General features: G+C 31.8%; 1 protein-coding gene across 5 annotated transcripts in view; it reads left to right on the top strand.

The window, feature by feature from the left end:
- Positions 1 to 14,834, top strand: part of USP15 (ubiquitin specific peptidase 15) — a 121,506-nt gene that overhangs the window by 40,893 nt on the left and 65,779 nt on the right. For 4 of the 5 annotated variants that reach the window (XR_005081808.2, XM_053661564.1, XM_037140294.2 and 1 more), the window contains exons 4-5: positions 6,903 to 7,029; positions 13,632 to 13,777. Coding sequence is in view for 4 of the 5 variants with exons in the window: in XM_053661564.1 (XP_053517539.1) it covers positions 6,903 to 7,029; positions 13,632 to 13,777 (273 nt within the window). In the remaining variant the exon portion in view is untranslated. Of the gene's footprint in view, positions 1 to 6,186; positions 6,234 to 6,902; positions 7,030 to 13,631; positions 13,778 to 14,834 lie in introns of those variants that run through there. The other variant, XM_053661563.1, reaches the window with a different exon arrangement.

Genomic DNA, 14,834 nt, shown 5'->3' on the forward strand with positions numbered 1-14,834 from the left:
CATTTCTGGGTAGCTACCTAAAATATTTGAAAACATATTCATAAAGATATATGTACCCCTCTCTGTTCATTGCGGCATTATTCACAGTAGCCAAGACATGGAAACAACTTAAGTCTTTTGATAGGTGATTAGATAAAGAAGTGGTGGTACAGATATTCAATGGAATACTACTCAGCCATACAAAAGGATGAAATACTGCCATTTGTGACAACATGGTTGGATCTTGAGACTATCATGTTAAGCAAAATAAGTCAGAAAGAAAAGGACAAGACACATGATTTCACTCATATATGAGATCTAAAACTGAGCAAGAGACAACACCTCACCTGAGCTCTCCAGTTAAGGCCTGCTCTGGTCACCTTTGAGCATGTCATTGGATGGGACAACTGTGGCTCACAAAGGTGAAGTGATTTGTCACAGTGCACACAGCTATCCTGCATCAATACTTAGATGTACATCTGGACATAAACTAACCTTCAAATAAACTTCTGATTACCCTCAGAAGGACTCGGGTATCCAAGCCATCTGACAGCCCTCTAGCATCTATTATCCAGACCACTGGACACGATCAGACCTCCAGATATCTGGCTTGATAATCATCCTGGACAAACCTTAGAGCTAAGAATGCAAGAATGATAATTTCTTTAGAATGTACTTTTTACTATAAGAACTCTTAACTTTCTTCTTCAGAACCCTTCTGGGTTTTTGTCTAGCTGTTTACTCAGTTTGTAAGACCCTTGAATAAATCTTTATATCACTTATTTTTTTTACAGAAGAAAGCAACAAATGAACAAAACAAATTTATGGGCACATACAACAATATGAAGGTTACCAGAGGGGAAGCGGGGTGGGGGAGAGAAAAGGGGAGAAGGGGGTAAATTATATGGTGATAGAGGAAGAGTAAACTATGGATGGTGAGCACACAGTGCAGTTACAGATTAGGTATTACAGAATTGTACACTTGAAACTTACATAGTAGTATTAGTGTCACCCCAATAAATTTAATTTTAAAAAATTGCTAGTAACGAAGGCCCTTAGTGTTGGCAAATATATACAAATGCCTAATTTTAAGACTGTTTTAATCTACAGCTTCCTTCCCACCTTTTCTCCCATCTTGCATTTTATTTATCGAATAAACTAGGCTGCATGATTGATAGAAGAAAAAACAGAATTTTAGAGTATATTTCACCCATGGCTCAACATTCAGGCTTCTAGGAACAATAAGGCTCGTAAGAAGCTTAAAGGCTTTGTGCTCTTCAGTGTAAACTCCAGGTAGAGAGGACTTCTATGTGTATGACTTTTGTCTAATGGAATGAACTCCAATGAGAGCCACTGGAAACCTACAATGTTTTCAAGAAACACTGTCCTCTTGAACTGCAGAGACAGTGTAAAATGAAAGCAGCTTTTGACCTCCCATACTTATACAAACAGAAATCAGACAAAGAATGTACTCAACTGCAAATATGTATTAGCTTTTTATGAAAAAGACATGACCTAGAAAGCAGAACCTAGTGTTATGAAGTCAGTCCTATTAAAGGATCTTTTCAGTATTTGCCCAGGTGGGTTTCAGAATTGCTATAGGCCATTGACTCATATGTACCTCCTCTTTTCCCCCCTTTTTACAGGAATGTATAAAAGATATCTTCTGCATGTCCCATCATTTTATTCAGGGTATGTGTAAGACAGAAAACTTATAACTTAGTCCACATGCCTATAGATTAAGGGGAACTGTACTCAAGATGCTTAAGGAACTATCTCCAAGGATCTTTGTCTGCAGCTGGATTAGATATAGATAATTCCAAGTTTCTGAACTTGGAGTTGGTATTATGATGGAATGAGGATAGACTGGTAGCCAGCTGCAAAGATACTCTCCAGTGATCACCACCACATGGTATTCACACTGTATTGTAGCCTCCCACATTGGGCCACAGTTGGTCTGTGTGACTAGTGAAATAGAGCAGAAGTGATAGTATGTCAGTTCTGAGATTAGTTTATGTGGGTAGTTCTAACTTCAGGAATTCTGTTTTACTGTCTGTTGGGTCAGTCACTCTGAGTGAAACAATCGTATGCCATGCAGGCAGCCTGTAGAGCCACATGATGAGAAAGTGAAGTCTCTGACAACAACTGGAGAGGAACTGAGATCTGCCAGCAACCACATGAGTGAGCTTGGAAGCCGATATGAACAACGTGATTAACTCTCATGACCTAATGACTGCATAGCTCTTAGTGCAGAAGACAAATTTCTTCTTTATTCTAAAATTGTCTAATATTTTCAACTGAAAAAGGATAACAATACAACATAGAAGGTGATTAAAGCCATTCTTAGAAGGAACTTTATATAGCTTAAATGCATATATTAGAAAAGAAGAAAGTCTGAATATCAAGAAGTAAAGAAAAGGAAATTAAACCCAATCAAGAAAGAATAATGTATAGTAGACACTAATGAAGTTGGAAAAAAATACACTAACAAAATTTACTCATGATAAAAATAGTGAAATGAGACCAATAAAATAAAGATGACTCCTATCAAGCCTGATCAAAAATAAAAAGAATAGGCACAGATAACCTATATTAGTCATGAAAAGGGGACATCATAGCAGAGCCTAAAGATTTTTTAAAAGATTATGTTTTGAACAACTTTATGCAATAATTTGAAATTTTAGCAGAAATGGACAAATTCCTACAAAAATACAACTTAATGTTGAAACAGTGAGAAATACAAAACTGAATGGCACTTAGTGATTAAAGAAATAAAATTACTAAATAAAAATCTTCCCACCAAGAAAAATGCAGGTCCAGAATGTTTCATTAGTATATTCTACCAGATATTTAAGGAAGAAGCATACTGATCCTATTCTCTTTCAGAAAATAGAAAGCTTCCCAATTATTTTGTGGCTAGCATAAACATGCATTAAACGTGCTTGCTAGCATAAAGGGCATTACAATAAAAATTACAGGCTAGTTTTATTCATGAACATAGATGCTTAATTTCAAAACACAATTTAGCAAGCCAGATCAAACAATGAGTAAAAAGGGGCAATAAATGGCTAAACTGCATTTATTCTGATGCTATTTATTTATTTTAATTATTTATTTTTAGAGCAAGGGGAAGGGAGGGAGCAAAACATCGATGTGTAAGACAAACATGAATTGGTCGTCTCCTGCATGCTTCCCAATAAGGGATGGCCCCACAACCCAGGCCTGTGCCAGACCAGGAATCCAACCTTGAACCTTTCATTTTTCAGAATGTCCAACCCACTGAGCCACAGTGGTCACGGCTCAAATGCAATTTTGATTTAACTTTGAAAATTACTTATAATTTTGGTAGCAGCTGAATAAAGAAGAAAAATAATCTTAATAGGTGCAGAAAAACATTTGATAAAATTCGGTATTCATACATGATTTTTTTAAACTCTTAGAAATGAAAGACTAGGAGTAGAAACTGTGCAGATACACTTATTGATAAAAATATTCAAAACTCACCCTCTCAGATCAGGCACAAGACAAGGATAACTGTATTAGAAGTTTTAGGCAGTATGGTAATGCATGGAAAAGAACTAAAATAAATAAGGGTTGAAAAAGAAGAAATAAAATTGTAATGGTGTAGGAGGCATAATTTTATGTGTTGAAATTTTTTAAAAATTGTACTGATACACAGTTAGAATTAAGTTTAGTAGGTAGGTGGATATCACCAGCAAATAAAGTTGAATTTTGAAGTTATGTTTATAACAGATCAAAATACTTAGGAATAAACCAACAAAAACAGCTTTTATACACTGAAAATTACAAAATGTTACTGAGCAAATTTAAAAAGACCTAATGAATTAATGGCCAGAGGAGTCACCAGACTTTTTTCTGTAAGGGGACAGATGGTAAATATTTTCAGGTTTGTGGGCCAAAATAGTCTGTGTGGAAACTACTCAGCTCTACTGTTTGGGGTGCAAAACCAGCCATAGACCATACGTAAATGAATGGGTGTGGCTGTGTTCCAGTAAAATGTTATTTTAAAAAAGTAGATGGTGAGTCAGATTTAGTTTGTGGGTCGTAGTTTGCCCACCTTGATCTATGCGCTGATTAATTTATGACTACCACCATCACAAAAAAGGGGTAACTAGATGTCATTCACATCATCTTATATTTCACCATCTATGAAGTGGCCTTAATAAAAATTGCAAGAATACAGAGATGGATGGTCAACTATTCAGTTCTCTGTTTAAATGACTTTATCTGTCATTTGTAATGTGTAGGTTTTATTTGGATCCTGATTGAAACAATATATTAAAATGAGACAGGAGAGACAGTTTGAACATTGACTATATTGATATTAGGAGATTCAATTGAATTATTTTAGTTGTGATAATGCTATTATAGCTATGTTTCAGTCCTTGTTTTTGAAAAATAAAACACATCCTGTAATATTTGTAGATAGAAAATAATATTGTAGGATTTGTTATGTATTAAAAACTATTATTTCATCTTTGTGTTATACCTCTGTGCTTTTCTGTCTTTACCACTAGGTGCTCTCACTCTGACTCCAGAGCCTAGGTCTAATGCACCTGTTACGCCTAGTACTAAGTATAGATGCATCGTAAGGGCTGCAAAAATGAATGTAGCTAATTCCTCATAGATAGTAAATGTGTCCATTAGGCCTAGTGTTGTTAAACTGTTGTAAAGATTTCTTTAGAAAATCCTTTCTGTTTCCAAAAGAAAGCAAATAGGCACTTGGAATGCAGGCCTTGAATTAATGGAAATATTTTTATATAGCCATTAAATCATATTTTGGACAGGGAGCTATTTCATCTTGTGCTTGTTCCTTGCTTATAGGAATATAAATTATAATTCACTTATAAAAAACATTTTAACTGTCACCTCTAATTCTGAAACATAACTATTTTAATATTCACCTTCAGTCTTGAATTTCAAATGTATTATTTTAATGGTTATAATACAGGTAAATGTAACTCTGTCTTTTATTTGTGTAAGCCTGTTTCTTTCTGTAAGTCTTCATAGCCATTATTTTAAATGATTATTTTCAGTGCAAACATTTTTAATGAACATAGGAGACTTTATGTAAACAAACAAAGGAGGTGTTGTATATAAACAAATAATACTGTAACACTAATACATAAATATGATTATTTTCTGTGCTATGGTGCCATTGTATTCAAGCTTCAGTCATTCATATAGTATGGCCATTTCAAATGGAAATAGTTGAAGGACAAAGATATTTTCTTTAAAAGAACAGCTTTTTAATACACTACTTTTAGAAGTATTAATATAGTAAATATGTTAGTATTCTAAGTAGTGATAATGAGTGTTTTAGTAATGTAAAATATTGCTAGAGAGAAGAAAAAATGGAAAAATTCTGAATCCCAATAAAGTGTAGATTTTGAAATCCTGATGGTTTTTTTTTTCCACTGTTTACAATGACTTTCTGACAGTTAAATCATCAGGTATTTTTCAGGAAAATATCTGTTAATATTATGGAAATTGATTTAAAAATATTTTCTATACCTCAATATAAATCATTATGTGGGATTTTGACATTGTTATTTTATCCTATTTCTTTATTTCATTACCTGACCTGTTGTTGCTCATTTCATTTTTTCCCATAAAAATGAGGCCTGTAGTTTTTAGCAACTTATCAAAGATTAGTAGCTATCTTAATATAATATTATTTTAGGATTGCTACTCAGATATTGAGTCTTAGAGGAGAAATTTTTGATTGATGCTAATATTTTATTCCTAGTTTATCTACTTAAATATAGCTACAAGGAATATCTTTTGCTACATTCTTAACTTCAAAATAAATGAGCATAAGAAATAAAACATTACATATTAGTTAAGAGAAATGATTTACATATTGGTTTGTGAAATGAATTAAGTTAATAGAAGGAGAGGTACAGGCTGTTAACATGTTTTGAAGTGAAATAGGAGAATATCTATGACAAAGTACATAAAAATTGTGTTGAGTTGAACATTAAGTGCTAAATAAACTAAATTTGAATGTTTTGAGCTTAAACAGTTTCCCTATAAGTAAAAGAGAAATTTTTAAGTTGCTTAGTAATTGATGCTAAGCTCGTGAGTACAAGAGTCATTTGGAGCCTCCCTTTTGCCATATTTGTCTAATGTATCACATATCAGGCTGATGACTATTTTCAGCAGCAGTATTCATGACTGAAATCCTACAGTTAACCTTTAGAAGATCAAAAGGAAATATACTTATTAAAAAGGTGACCCTGATATACGCATATTTTCTGTATTTCTGCTTTATTGCTTGCATGCTTAGCAGCTTTTTTTTGTTTGTTTGTTTGTTGCATAGAACTACTAAGTGTACATTTAAAGGTCAAACAAAGTCATCTTAGGATGAAAAACTAACATATCAGTTACAGGGCATAGATGAATATTTTCGTAGCAGTAATTTGGAGTTATTTTAAAATATTTTACTGTAAAGAGTGATACAACTATTGCTAACTTAAATTGTATAAAACTTAATTTTACAAGTTTTTTTGCATAAAATCAAACTGATAACATGAAAAGCTATGTTATATCTCTGTCTTTAATCAGAGCTATATTTATATTTTGAGTAGAATTTTTCATCATAAATACTGCATGTATTCATTATGCACCTAAGTATGTTCATAGTCAGTTGAATACCTTTCTAGACTATTAGTGTTTAATATGAGTATTCATATTCTGTTAAATGTTAAATTTCCCAAAAATGTTTCTTGCTTTTTCAAATATTCAGTATATTTTATCTTATATTGGTATATTTTACTAGTTACTGTTTTTTGTTGGAGATCTATGTTTTTTTCCTATAGCCTCTTTAGAGAAATGTATTCTATTAGAGACAATGAAATTGTAGTGCACTGTAGCTGATGCTGTTTCGTTTTGTTTTTTAGGTGGTCGAACAGGGTATGTTTGTCAAGCACTGCAAAGTAGAAGTATATCTCACAGAATTGAAGCTCTGTGAAAATGGAAACATGAACAATGTTGTAACCCGAAGATTTAGCAAAGCTGACACAATAGGTAAAGCAAGATCCTCTCTGTTAAGTCATTGCTATTAGAAATTAAATTATAATTCTATTTATTGTATTCTACCAGGATGGTGATGATTTTAAGGGTCTATATGTAACATTATAGATTTCCAAGCCTGATGCAATATATGTTAGCTTACAGTTGAATTATTTATAGTTTCTAAATCTGTTTTACATTATTAGATGAATTTTTTAACATTTGTACAATTTTACTTTTTTTAAAAAATCAAATAATTTCAGTTTAGCATTGGAAATGTGCATTTTGCTTGTGACAGGATTGTACATTAAAGTAGAACTTTTATAGGGGTAGATTGGGGAATTATACTTTCAAATATAAGTGTACCTAACTCCCATTATATATTTATGTGTCTGCATATCTATTTATATTCATATATCTACATATGTAAATGGAAGTACGCATAAATTTTTTTATTCTATTTAAAAGTTATGTTTTAATTTCAGGCCAAGAATATATTGAATAAAATGATTTTTAAATAAATGATTAGTAATTTAATAACAAAATTATAGTACTTTTTGATAAAAACATCCTAAAATAAAAATTATAAGAGGTGGTTCCTGGAAAACAAGATTGATGGTAATAATTTTGTCTCATTGGAAAATGTAAATGTACAGTGGCGACAACACTTAATGCAGCACACCTGAGTGAGGAAGCCAGGTGAGCACATTGGTGAATTATAGCACTGTACAGTTTCCCTTGGTGGAACCACTCATTAAGTACACTTTGATTAAAAGTAAATAAATGTATTTATGAATTTCATAAGTCATTTAAATGATTTTTTTACCACTTTTTCACAGCAGGAAAGTACTTTTAACCTATATTCATAAAACTAATATCATCCTTCAGTACCCAGTGCTTGGTTAATCCTAATGTTTTCACCAAATAAAATATCATGTATGAATTTTTTATTCATTCTTTTTATTTTAGCTAGCACATTTATAAGTTTGAGATGCAATTTCAATAAACTCACTCATCTTTTTTAAATGAATGCCTTTAAAATATTAGGAATTCCATATATAGCTATCATATTATTATGAAAAAAATAAGTTTTCAACTTCTAGATTTGTGGAACATATTTAGGAAAAGAAAACATTTCCACATACTAAATACTGAAAGTTTTCAACATAATACAGTAGTGCCCCCTTATCCGTGGGGTGTATGTTCCAAGTACCCTAGTAGAAGCCTAAAACCAGAGATAATATTGAACCCTATATATCCTTGTACTGTGTTTCCTCCTGTACATATCTACCTATGCTAAAGTTTAATTTATAAATTATGCATAGTAAAGGATTATTAATAACAGTAATAACTAATAGAATAGCTATAAACAATATACTGTAATAGAAGTGTGGATGTGGTCTCTCTCAAAATATTTAATGGTACTATATTCACCTTTTTACTTACAGGAAGCACTTTATGGGCTCTCTTTGGCATTCCAAATTTCCAGCATTACTGCTCCTGTGCTTTGGGACCATTATTAAGTAAAACAGGGTTATTTAAACACAAGCATTGCACTACATAGCAGTTGATCTGATAACTAAGACAACTGAGGAGTGACTGGACGTCAGATAGCATATCCTGGTAGGATGTGCCAGACAAGGAATGATTTGCGTTCTAGGCAGGACAGAGTAGACAGCATGAGATTTTATCATGCTACTCAGACTTGTGCAATCTAAAATTTAAGAATTGCATATTTTTGGAATTCTCCACTTCATATTTTCAGACTGCAGAAAGCAAAATTATAGATAAGGGGGGACTACTGTAAATAAAATTACATTAAACATATGAAAATGTGCACTATAAGCATCTTAAGTCTACCAAGGAGAATAATCTATTAAAATTAATTCACAGACTTATCTATGAAATGTTCAGCCAATTGGAATATAAATGAGAAGCTACCTCTTAAAATACTTGATACAAATAATGTTTTTTAGTTATCTTTGAAATTTAACATTTTCTTCTCCTCTTACCCCATTTCTATAGGAAAATTATATACAAAATGAGATCATCAGAACCTTAGTTTAGAACATTAGTTTACTGAATAATATTTTAAAACTTACATGAAAATTAGCAGTTAGTTTGATTTCTAAATTCAGAACAAACATTATGGAGTTCTCATATTAAGTTCTAAGTAAGAATTTATTAAGGAAATATGCAATTTGTAAAGAATTTCTGCTTCAAAAAGTTTTATGATTTGGCCCTATCCAGTGTGGCTTGGTTGGGCAGTGTCCTGCAAACCAAAAGTCATAGATTTAATTCCCAGTCAGGGCACACGCCTAGGTTGTGGGTTTGGTCTTGATAGGTGTGTGTAGAAAAGACAGTCAGTCAGTGTTTCTCTCTCACATTGATGTTTCTCTCCCTCTCTTTTTCCTTTCTTTCCCTCTGTCTAAAATCAAAAAGCATTATCCTTGGGTATGGATAAAATATATAAATAAAAAGTTTTCTTTTTGTAGATTTAATCAATGTAGTTTACATTTACTAATACTTTTCAATACTACATATATTGCATATATGCCTTAAAATTGTATATGAGCTGAATTTTTGTAGGTAAAATATTTTTGTTATTAGCATGATGGTTTCAAACTGCATTATTAATACTTAGTGATTAAACTGTGGAGTAAAGAGAATGGAATAGAAAATATTACAATAAAAAAATCAATATGTGTATGTGAATACTAGGTCACAATTTCTGGAAGTCTTAGTTTTAAAAGTTTGAAAGTCTAGATTAGAGCAACTTTGCTTTCTGTGCAAAAAGTTTTGCAAAAATTATTGAAGTTAACCAAGTCGAGAATTTTAGAGATTTTATGGTTATAGTTATCATAGTACTTAGCAGTTATTGAATACTTACTCCATATTAGGAACTTCAGAGTTTTAACTTCAGAGTGAAATTTAAATTAAATTTTTAATTTAAACTTCAACAACGCTGCATTGTCATCTTATAGAGTGGTAAACCTGAGGCTTCCAAAGGTTATGTAACATACTTGCATTCACCCTAGTTTTAAGTGATAGAGCCAGTATTTTAATTCCATATGAGGGATTTTATACCAGAACCTTGTGTCTTAATTGCTGCTGTACACCATTTGTGCAAATTTTAATTTGGCTGATTTTGTTTTTCTGAAGTGAGTTTTGAAACAATAAAGAATTTGGATAGTAAAAAAGAAAACATGGAATGTATTATTTCCTTTCTAGTCTTTTTAAAAATTGTGCTTAAAAATTATCAAAATAGCTATGTACATAAAATATACCTGTATAAATATATAAATAGAATTAAGAAATATAAATACCTGTTTTTTGTTTTTACCTAATTAATAAAGTGTTCCTTTTTCAGCTAGTACTATCTATATTGATTTATAATTAAAATGATAGTAACCATAAGCAGAACCTAATTAATTTACTACACTCAGAACCAAAATACTTTGCCTTTGAATATTTTTCTTCCTAAATTAATATATTTATGTATTGAGTGTTCCAATAAGAAAGATAAATTTTGGCTTTATTTTTTTCTTTAAGGATAACCCAAAACATAATTTTTGTTATAAAACTTATTGAAAAATGCTTTGTTTACAAGATTTAATAATAGAATTGCCTAACTTTAACATCAAATGTTTTTGCTAGAAATAATTGTCACAGTTTTCTCTTACCTGTTTTAATATTTTATAGTTTTTATTAACTGCCTAATGGAATCAGAATAATATATGGGGAAAATATACACATGCTCTCAATGCCTTCATAGTCTTTTTTATTGAATTTATTGGGTGACATTGGCTAATAAGATTATATAGGTTTCAAGTGTGCATTCTTTGATACATGATCTGTATATTGTACTGTGTGCCTACCACCCAAAGTCAAATCATCTTCCATTGCCATATATTTGGCCCCCTTTTTCTTTGCTGCTCCTCCAACCCCGAACCCTTTGGTAACCACCATACTATTGTCTGTGTCTATCAGTTTCAGTTTTATATCCCAACTATGAGTGAAATCACCCTCTAGTGATCTTGATCTGCACCCAGACTCAGCCACCAATTCCTATAGACTGTCACTATCTAAAAGTGCACTTGCCAAACCTCAATTTGTGCATTCTGCTTTCTGGCTCCCACTTCCTCTGCTGCCATTCTCTTTTGAGCTTAATACATCAAACATTCAAGCCTACCACTCCCTTGGTCCTGTTTCTGTGATAGTTTTTAATACCTCTGTATTAATAAATGCCTTAGTAATTTCAAAGTCTTCCATGTCTTTATAATCTGCCAGGGAAATTAACATACTAATTATGCCATCTATAAACACTTTCTGTTCATGTGGCTTCCAGGGCATATGTTCTCACTAGCTGCATCTTCCCAGGGTCCATTGTGAGATAATCTATATAGTCCTGATCTCAAAACATCAGTGTCTCCTGCTTTGTCCTTGAATTTCTCCTCTTTTTCTTGGTTATTTCCTCCAGTCTGGTGGCTTTAAATAATTTTCTGCATATTGATGTCTTTTAAATCTATGTCTTCTATCCAAAACTTTTTCATAATTCTGTATCTTCACTTGTGTCTTACAAGAATCCCTAAGTAAATATGAAATTAAACTCTTTTATTTTTCACTCTGCCTGTAATCTAGGAGCATGCTTTTTTAGCAGTTCTTTCAGAACCTAGTCTTAGTCTGACCACTTAACATTGCTTCTACTGCTCCCACCACTACCTCCTTGGTTAGGATTGCTGCAGTAGCCTAACATCTCCCCCTTGATATCTGTATTCTAGTCTGTTCTTCACTCACAGCAAAATGAACATTTAAAATGTTAGTAGAACATTTCCCTACTTTGATCAAAGCTCTGCAGCAGCTTTCCTTCTACTCAGAGAAAGTAGGATAATTTCATACCTCACAAGGTTCTATATGACCCTACATGAGTACCTTTATGTTCACATTTTTACCTTGCTTTTCTCACTTAGTCACATTTGTGCACAATGCTGTTCTAAAAAATGTCAAATACATTCCCACCTCAGGGCCTTTGCATTACACCTTTTGCCTATAATGTTCTTTATGTATGAGTAGATTGCTAAATTCCCTGAAGAAGAAATTCTAATATGTTTGTACATTTATATGATGTGTATAAATATCTGTGTGTTAATTGAAAAAAATGTCTGAAAGAAGAAATACCAAAATGTTAACAGTGTTTATCTTTGGGTAAATATTTTACTTGTACTGTATTTGTATTTTCTGAATTTTTGCAATGATCAAGAATTATTTCTCCAAGAAGGAAAAAGTATTCAGTTTTATAGAAAGACTGCAGTGACTTCCCTTCCTCAGCTATCTCCTCTATCCTCCTTCTTACATAATGTCTGTTCCTTGATTCCATTGCTGTTTACATTGTGTGTCCACTTTGGAAATTTTTCATAATATACTGATAACTTTGTTATAAAAAAAATTACCCCCTCCCCCCAAATAACATGCAGTATATTTGTTTATGTAATTATTTAAATGTTCTGACTAATTTGCTCTAAGTTACACTATAAGATTTACTGCTAATGTAATGCCCTAAATCAAAATCTCATTGACTGTAAGACTATTAAAGAACATTAGCTGCTAAGTAGAACATAAACAATATCATTGGAGTAAATTTAATTATGTAAAATAGGCAGGGTTGTTTATATCTCTTCAGAGAAAATGTGGGCTAAGTATTTTGTAAATAATGTTTTTTTTCCAAAACTAATCAAGTATTCTAAAATTTAGAGGTATTTTATATTTCTTCATATTTCATATTTTAATTAATATACTTGAATCTAAGTCAAGCAAGTTATTGACCAGAATTCAATAGATTTAATAGTATTTTCTAATATCTCTTTCTTATGCTTAAAATTTTTAAAGATTTATTTAACTGTATGGTACTGAAGCTTAATTGCATTTGTACTCACATATGTAGATATTCCTGTCTCATTTTATAGTAAGTTAAGCTGCTCCAGTTTAAAAAACAATAAAAAAGACTTCTTCCACTTAGATAATTGATTTATAAGTAAATAAAATACAGGGTTTTACCTTCAAAATCGGAAATTTTGACCAATGCAGACATTCCATCAAAGAAGGCCCTTTCTTTTGTGGCCATATATTCTATTTTTAGCTAGCTATTTATACTGTAAGTTATATTCAATTTAATATTAATTGTTCTGAAATTGGTTATAATTAAAAATATTTTTCATTTGTAACATCTCTGAATCACTTTATTTTCTTCTAACTCCTGTATATCATCAGAAAAATCATGTTGCTTTATTATAAAAGTACAAATTTATTATAATGTGTACAATTTTAAAGTTTATCTTATGTGACATAAAGTGTGATGTTATATGATTGAACAACTGTACCCTTTGAGATCTCAGTTTCCCCAAGTAATCATCTGTCAGAATTATAATTACTATTTTATTCTTTAAAAAGCACACCTTCTTTATTGGTTGTTATGTATTATTTTTACATATTTGTTCATCTATTTTTACTATCATATCAGTATTTTAAATTTAGGATATTTATGCTTGTGAACACTTAGTTCTGTGTGGTATGTATTCAAAGGTTTATTATATTTACATATCTTTTCTCCTTAAATCTAGATACAATTGAAAAGGAAATAAGAAAAATCTTCAATATTCCAGATGAAAAGGAGACCAGATTATGGAACAAATACATGAGTAATACGTTTGAACCTCTGAATAAACCAGACAGCACCATTCAGGATGCTGGTTTATACCAAGGACAGGTATTGTTTAGCAATGCTGTTTATCTTAAGCATATCATACATGAAAGTTTCTGGAGTCACAAACTTTTTTTGGATATCCTGATAATCTGTATGGGGTTCTGCTGGCTCTGGCTTCCTTTTTCTAACTCATTTCTTCTCTTTTTCTGCTGGACACTAGCCATACCTTTCGTTTCCCTTCTTGATCTTGAATATAAAAAAGAATTCATGTTTCATTAAAAAGAAAAAAATAGCTAATAAGATAGGTCAACAAACTTTCTGTAAAGGATCAAATACTACATATTTTTCCCTCTGTTACAACTACAACTCTGCCATTGAGGTGGCATGAAAATAGCCCTTAGGGAGGATATGTAAACATGGAAATGGCTATGTTCCAACAAACTATTTCTAAACGCAGTCAGTGAGCTAAGTGAACTGTAGTTTACCACCTCCCAGGCAAGGTATCAACCTCTTCTTTCTTTATGATACAATCCAAATAAATAAATGTCTTGAGAAATCAGCAAGTCCTACTGATTCTGTCTTCTGATTGTTTCTTGAATTAATCTCTATGTCATTCCCAGCCCCTGTAACAGATCCCTCTGCCTCTGGTGTTTTGCATGTCTACTCTCAATATTCCATATCTCTGTCAGAATCCTCTTTCTAAAATGTAAACCTTATTATTTTCTTTTCATAAACCTTTCCTAGCTCCTTAACAACTACAGAATAAAGTCCAAGCACCTTAACACAGCTTGTAAGTTATGGTTTGACCTTTTGCCAATCTTCCATCATCTTTAGATTATCCTTGTTTTGTGATTTATACTCTAACAAAACCAAACTTAACCACTTGTGCCCTCATTAGGGTGTTGTTCATCCTCTTTTGCATTCCTACATATTGTTTCAGAGGCCTTCTTCCCAATCCCTGCATCCAACCAGCAAGAAGTTTTTTTAAACATCAAAATATTCATATTAACCATTAGTTCTGTCATGCACTGTAACCAGATTATTAGTCCTTCATTTCCAGCTTAGATGTAAAGTCATCTCTTCAGCCTTTCTGATCTATTTTTATCAATATCTATTTGAG

This window comes from Artibeus jamaicensis, unplaced genomic scaffold (assembly GCF_021234435.1).
Source record: "Artibeus jamaicensis isolate MK-2021 breed Jamaican fruit bat unplaced genomic scaffold, CSHL_Jam_final contig_233, whole genome shotgun sequence".
NCBI lineage: Eukaryota > Metazoa > Chordata > Mammalia > Chiroptera > Phyllostomidae > Artibeus > Artibeus jamaicensis.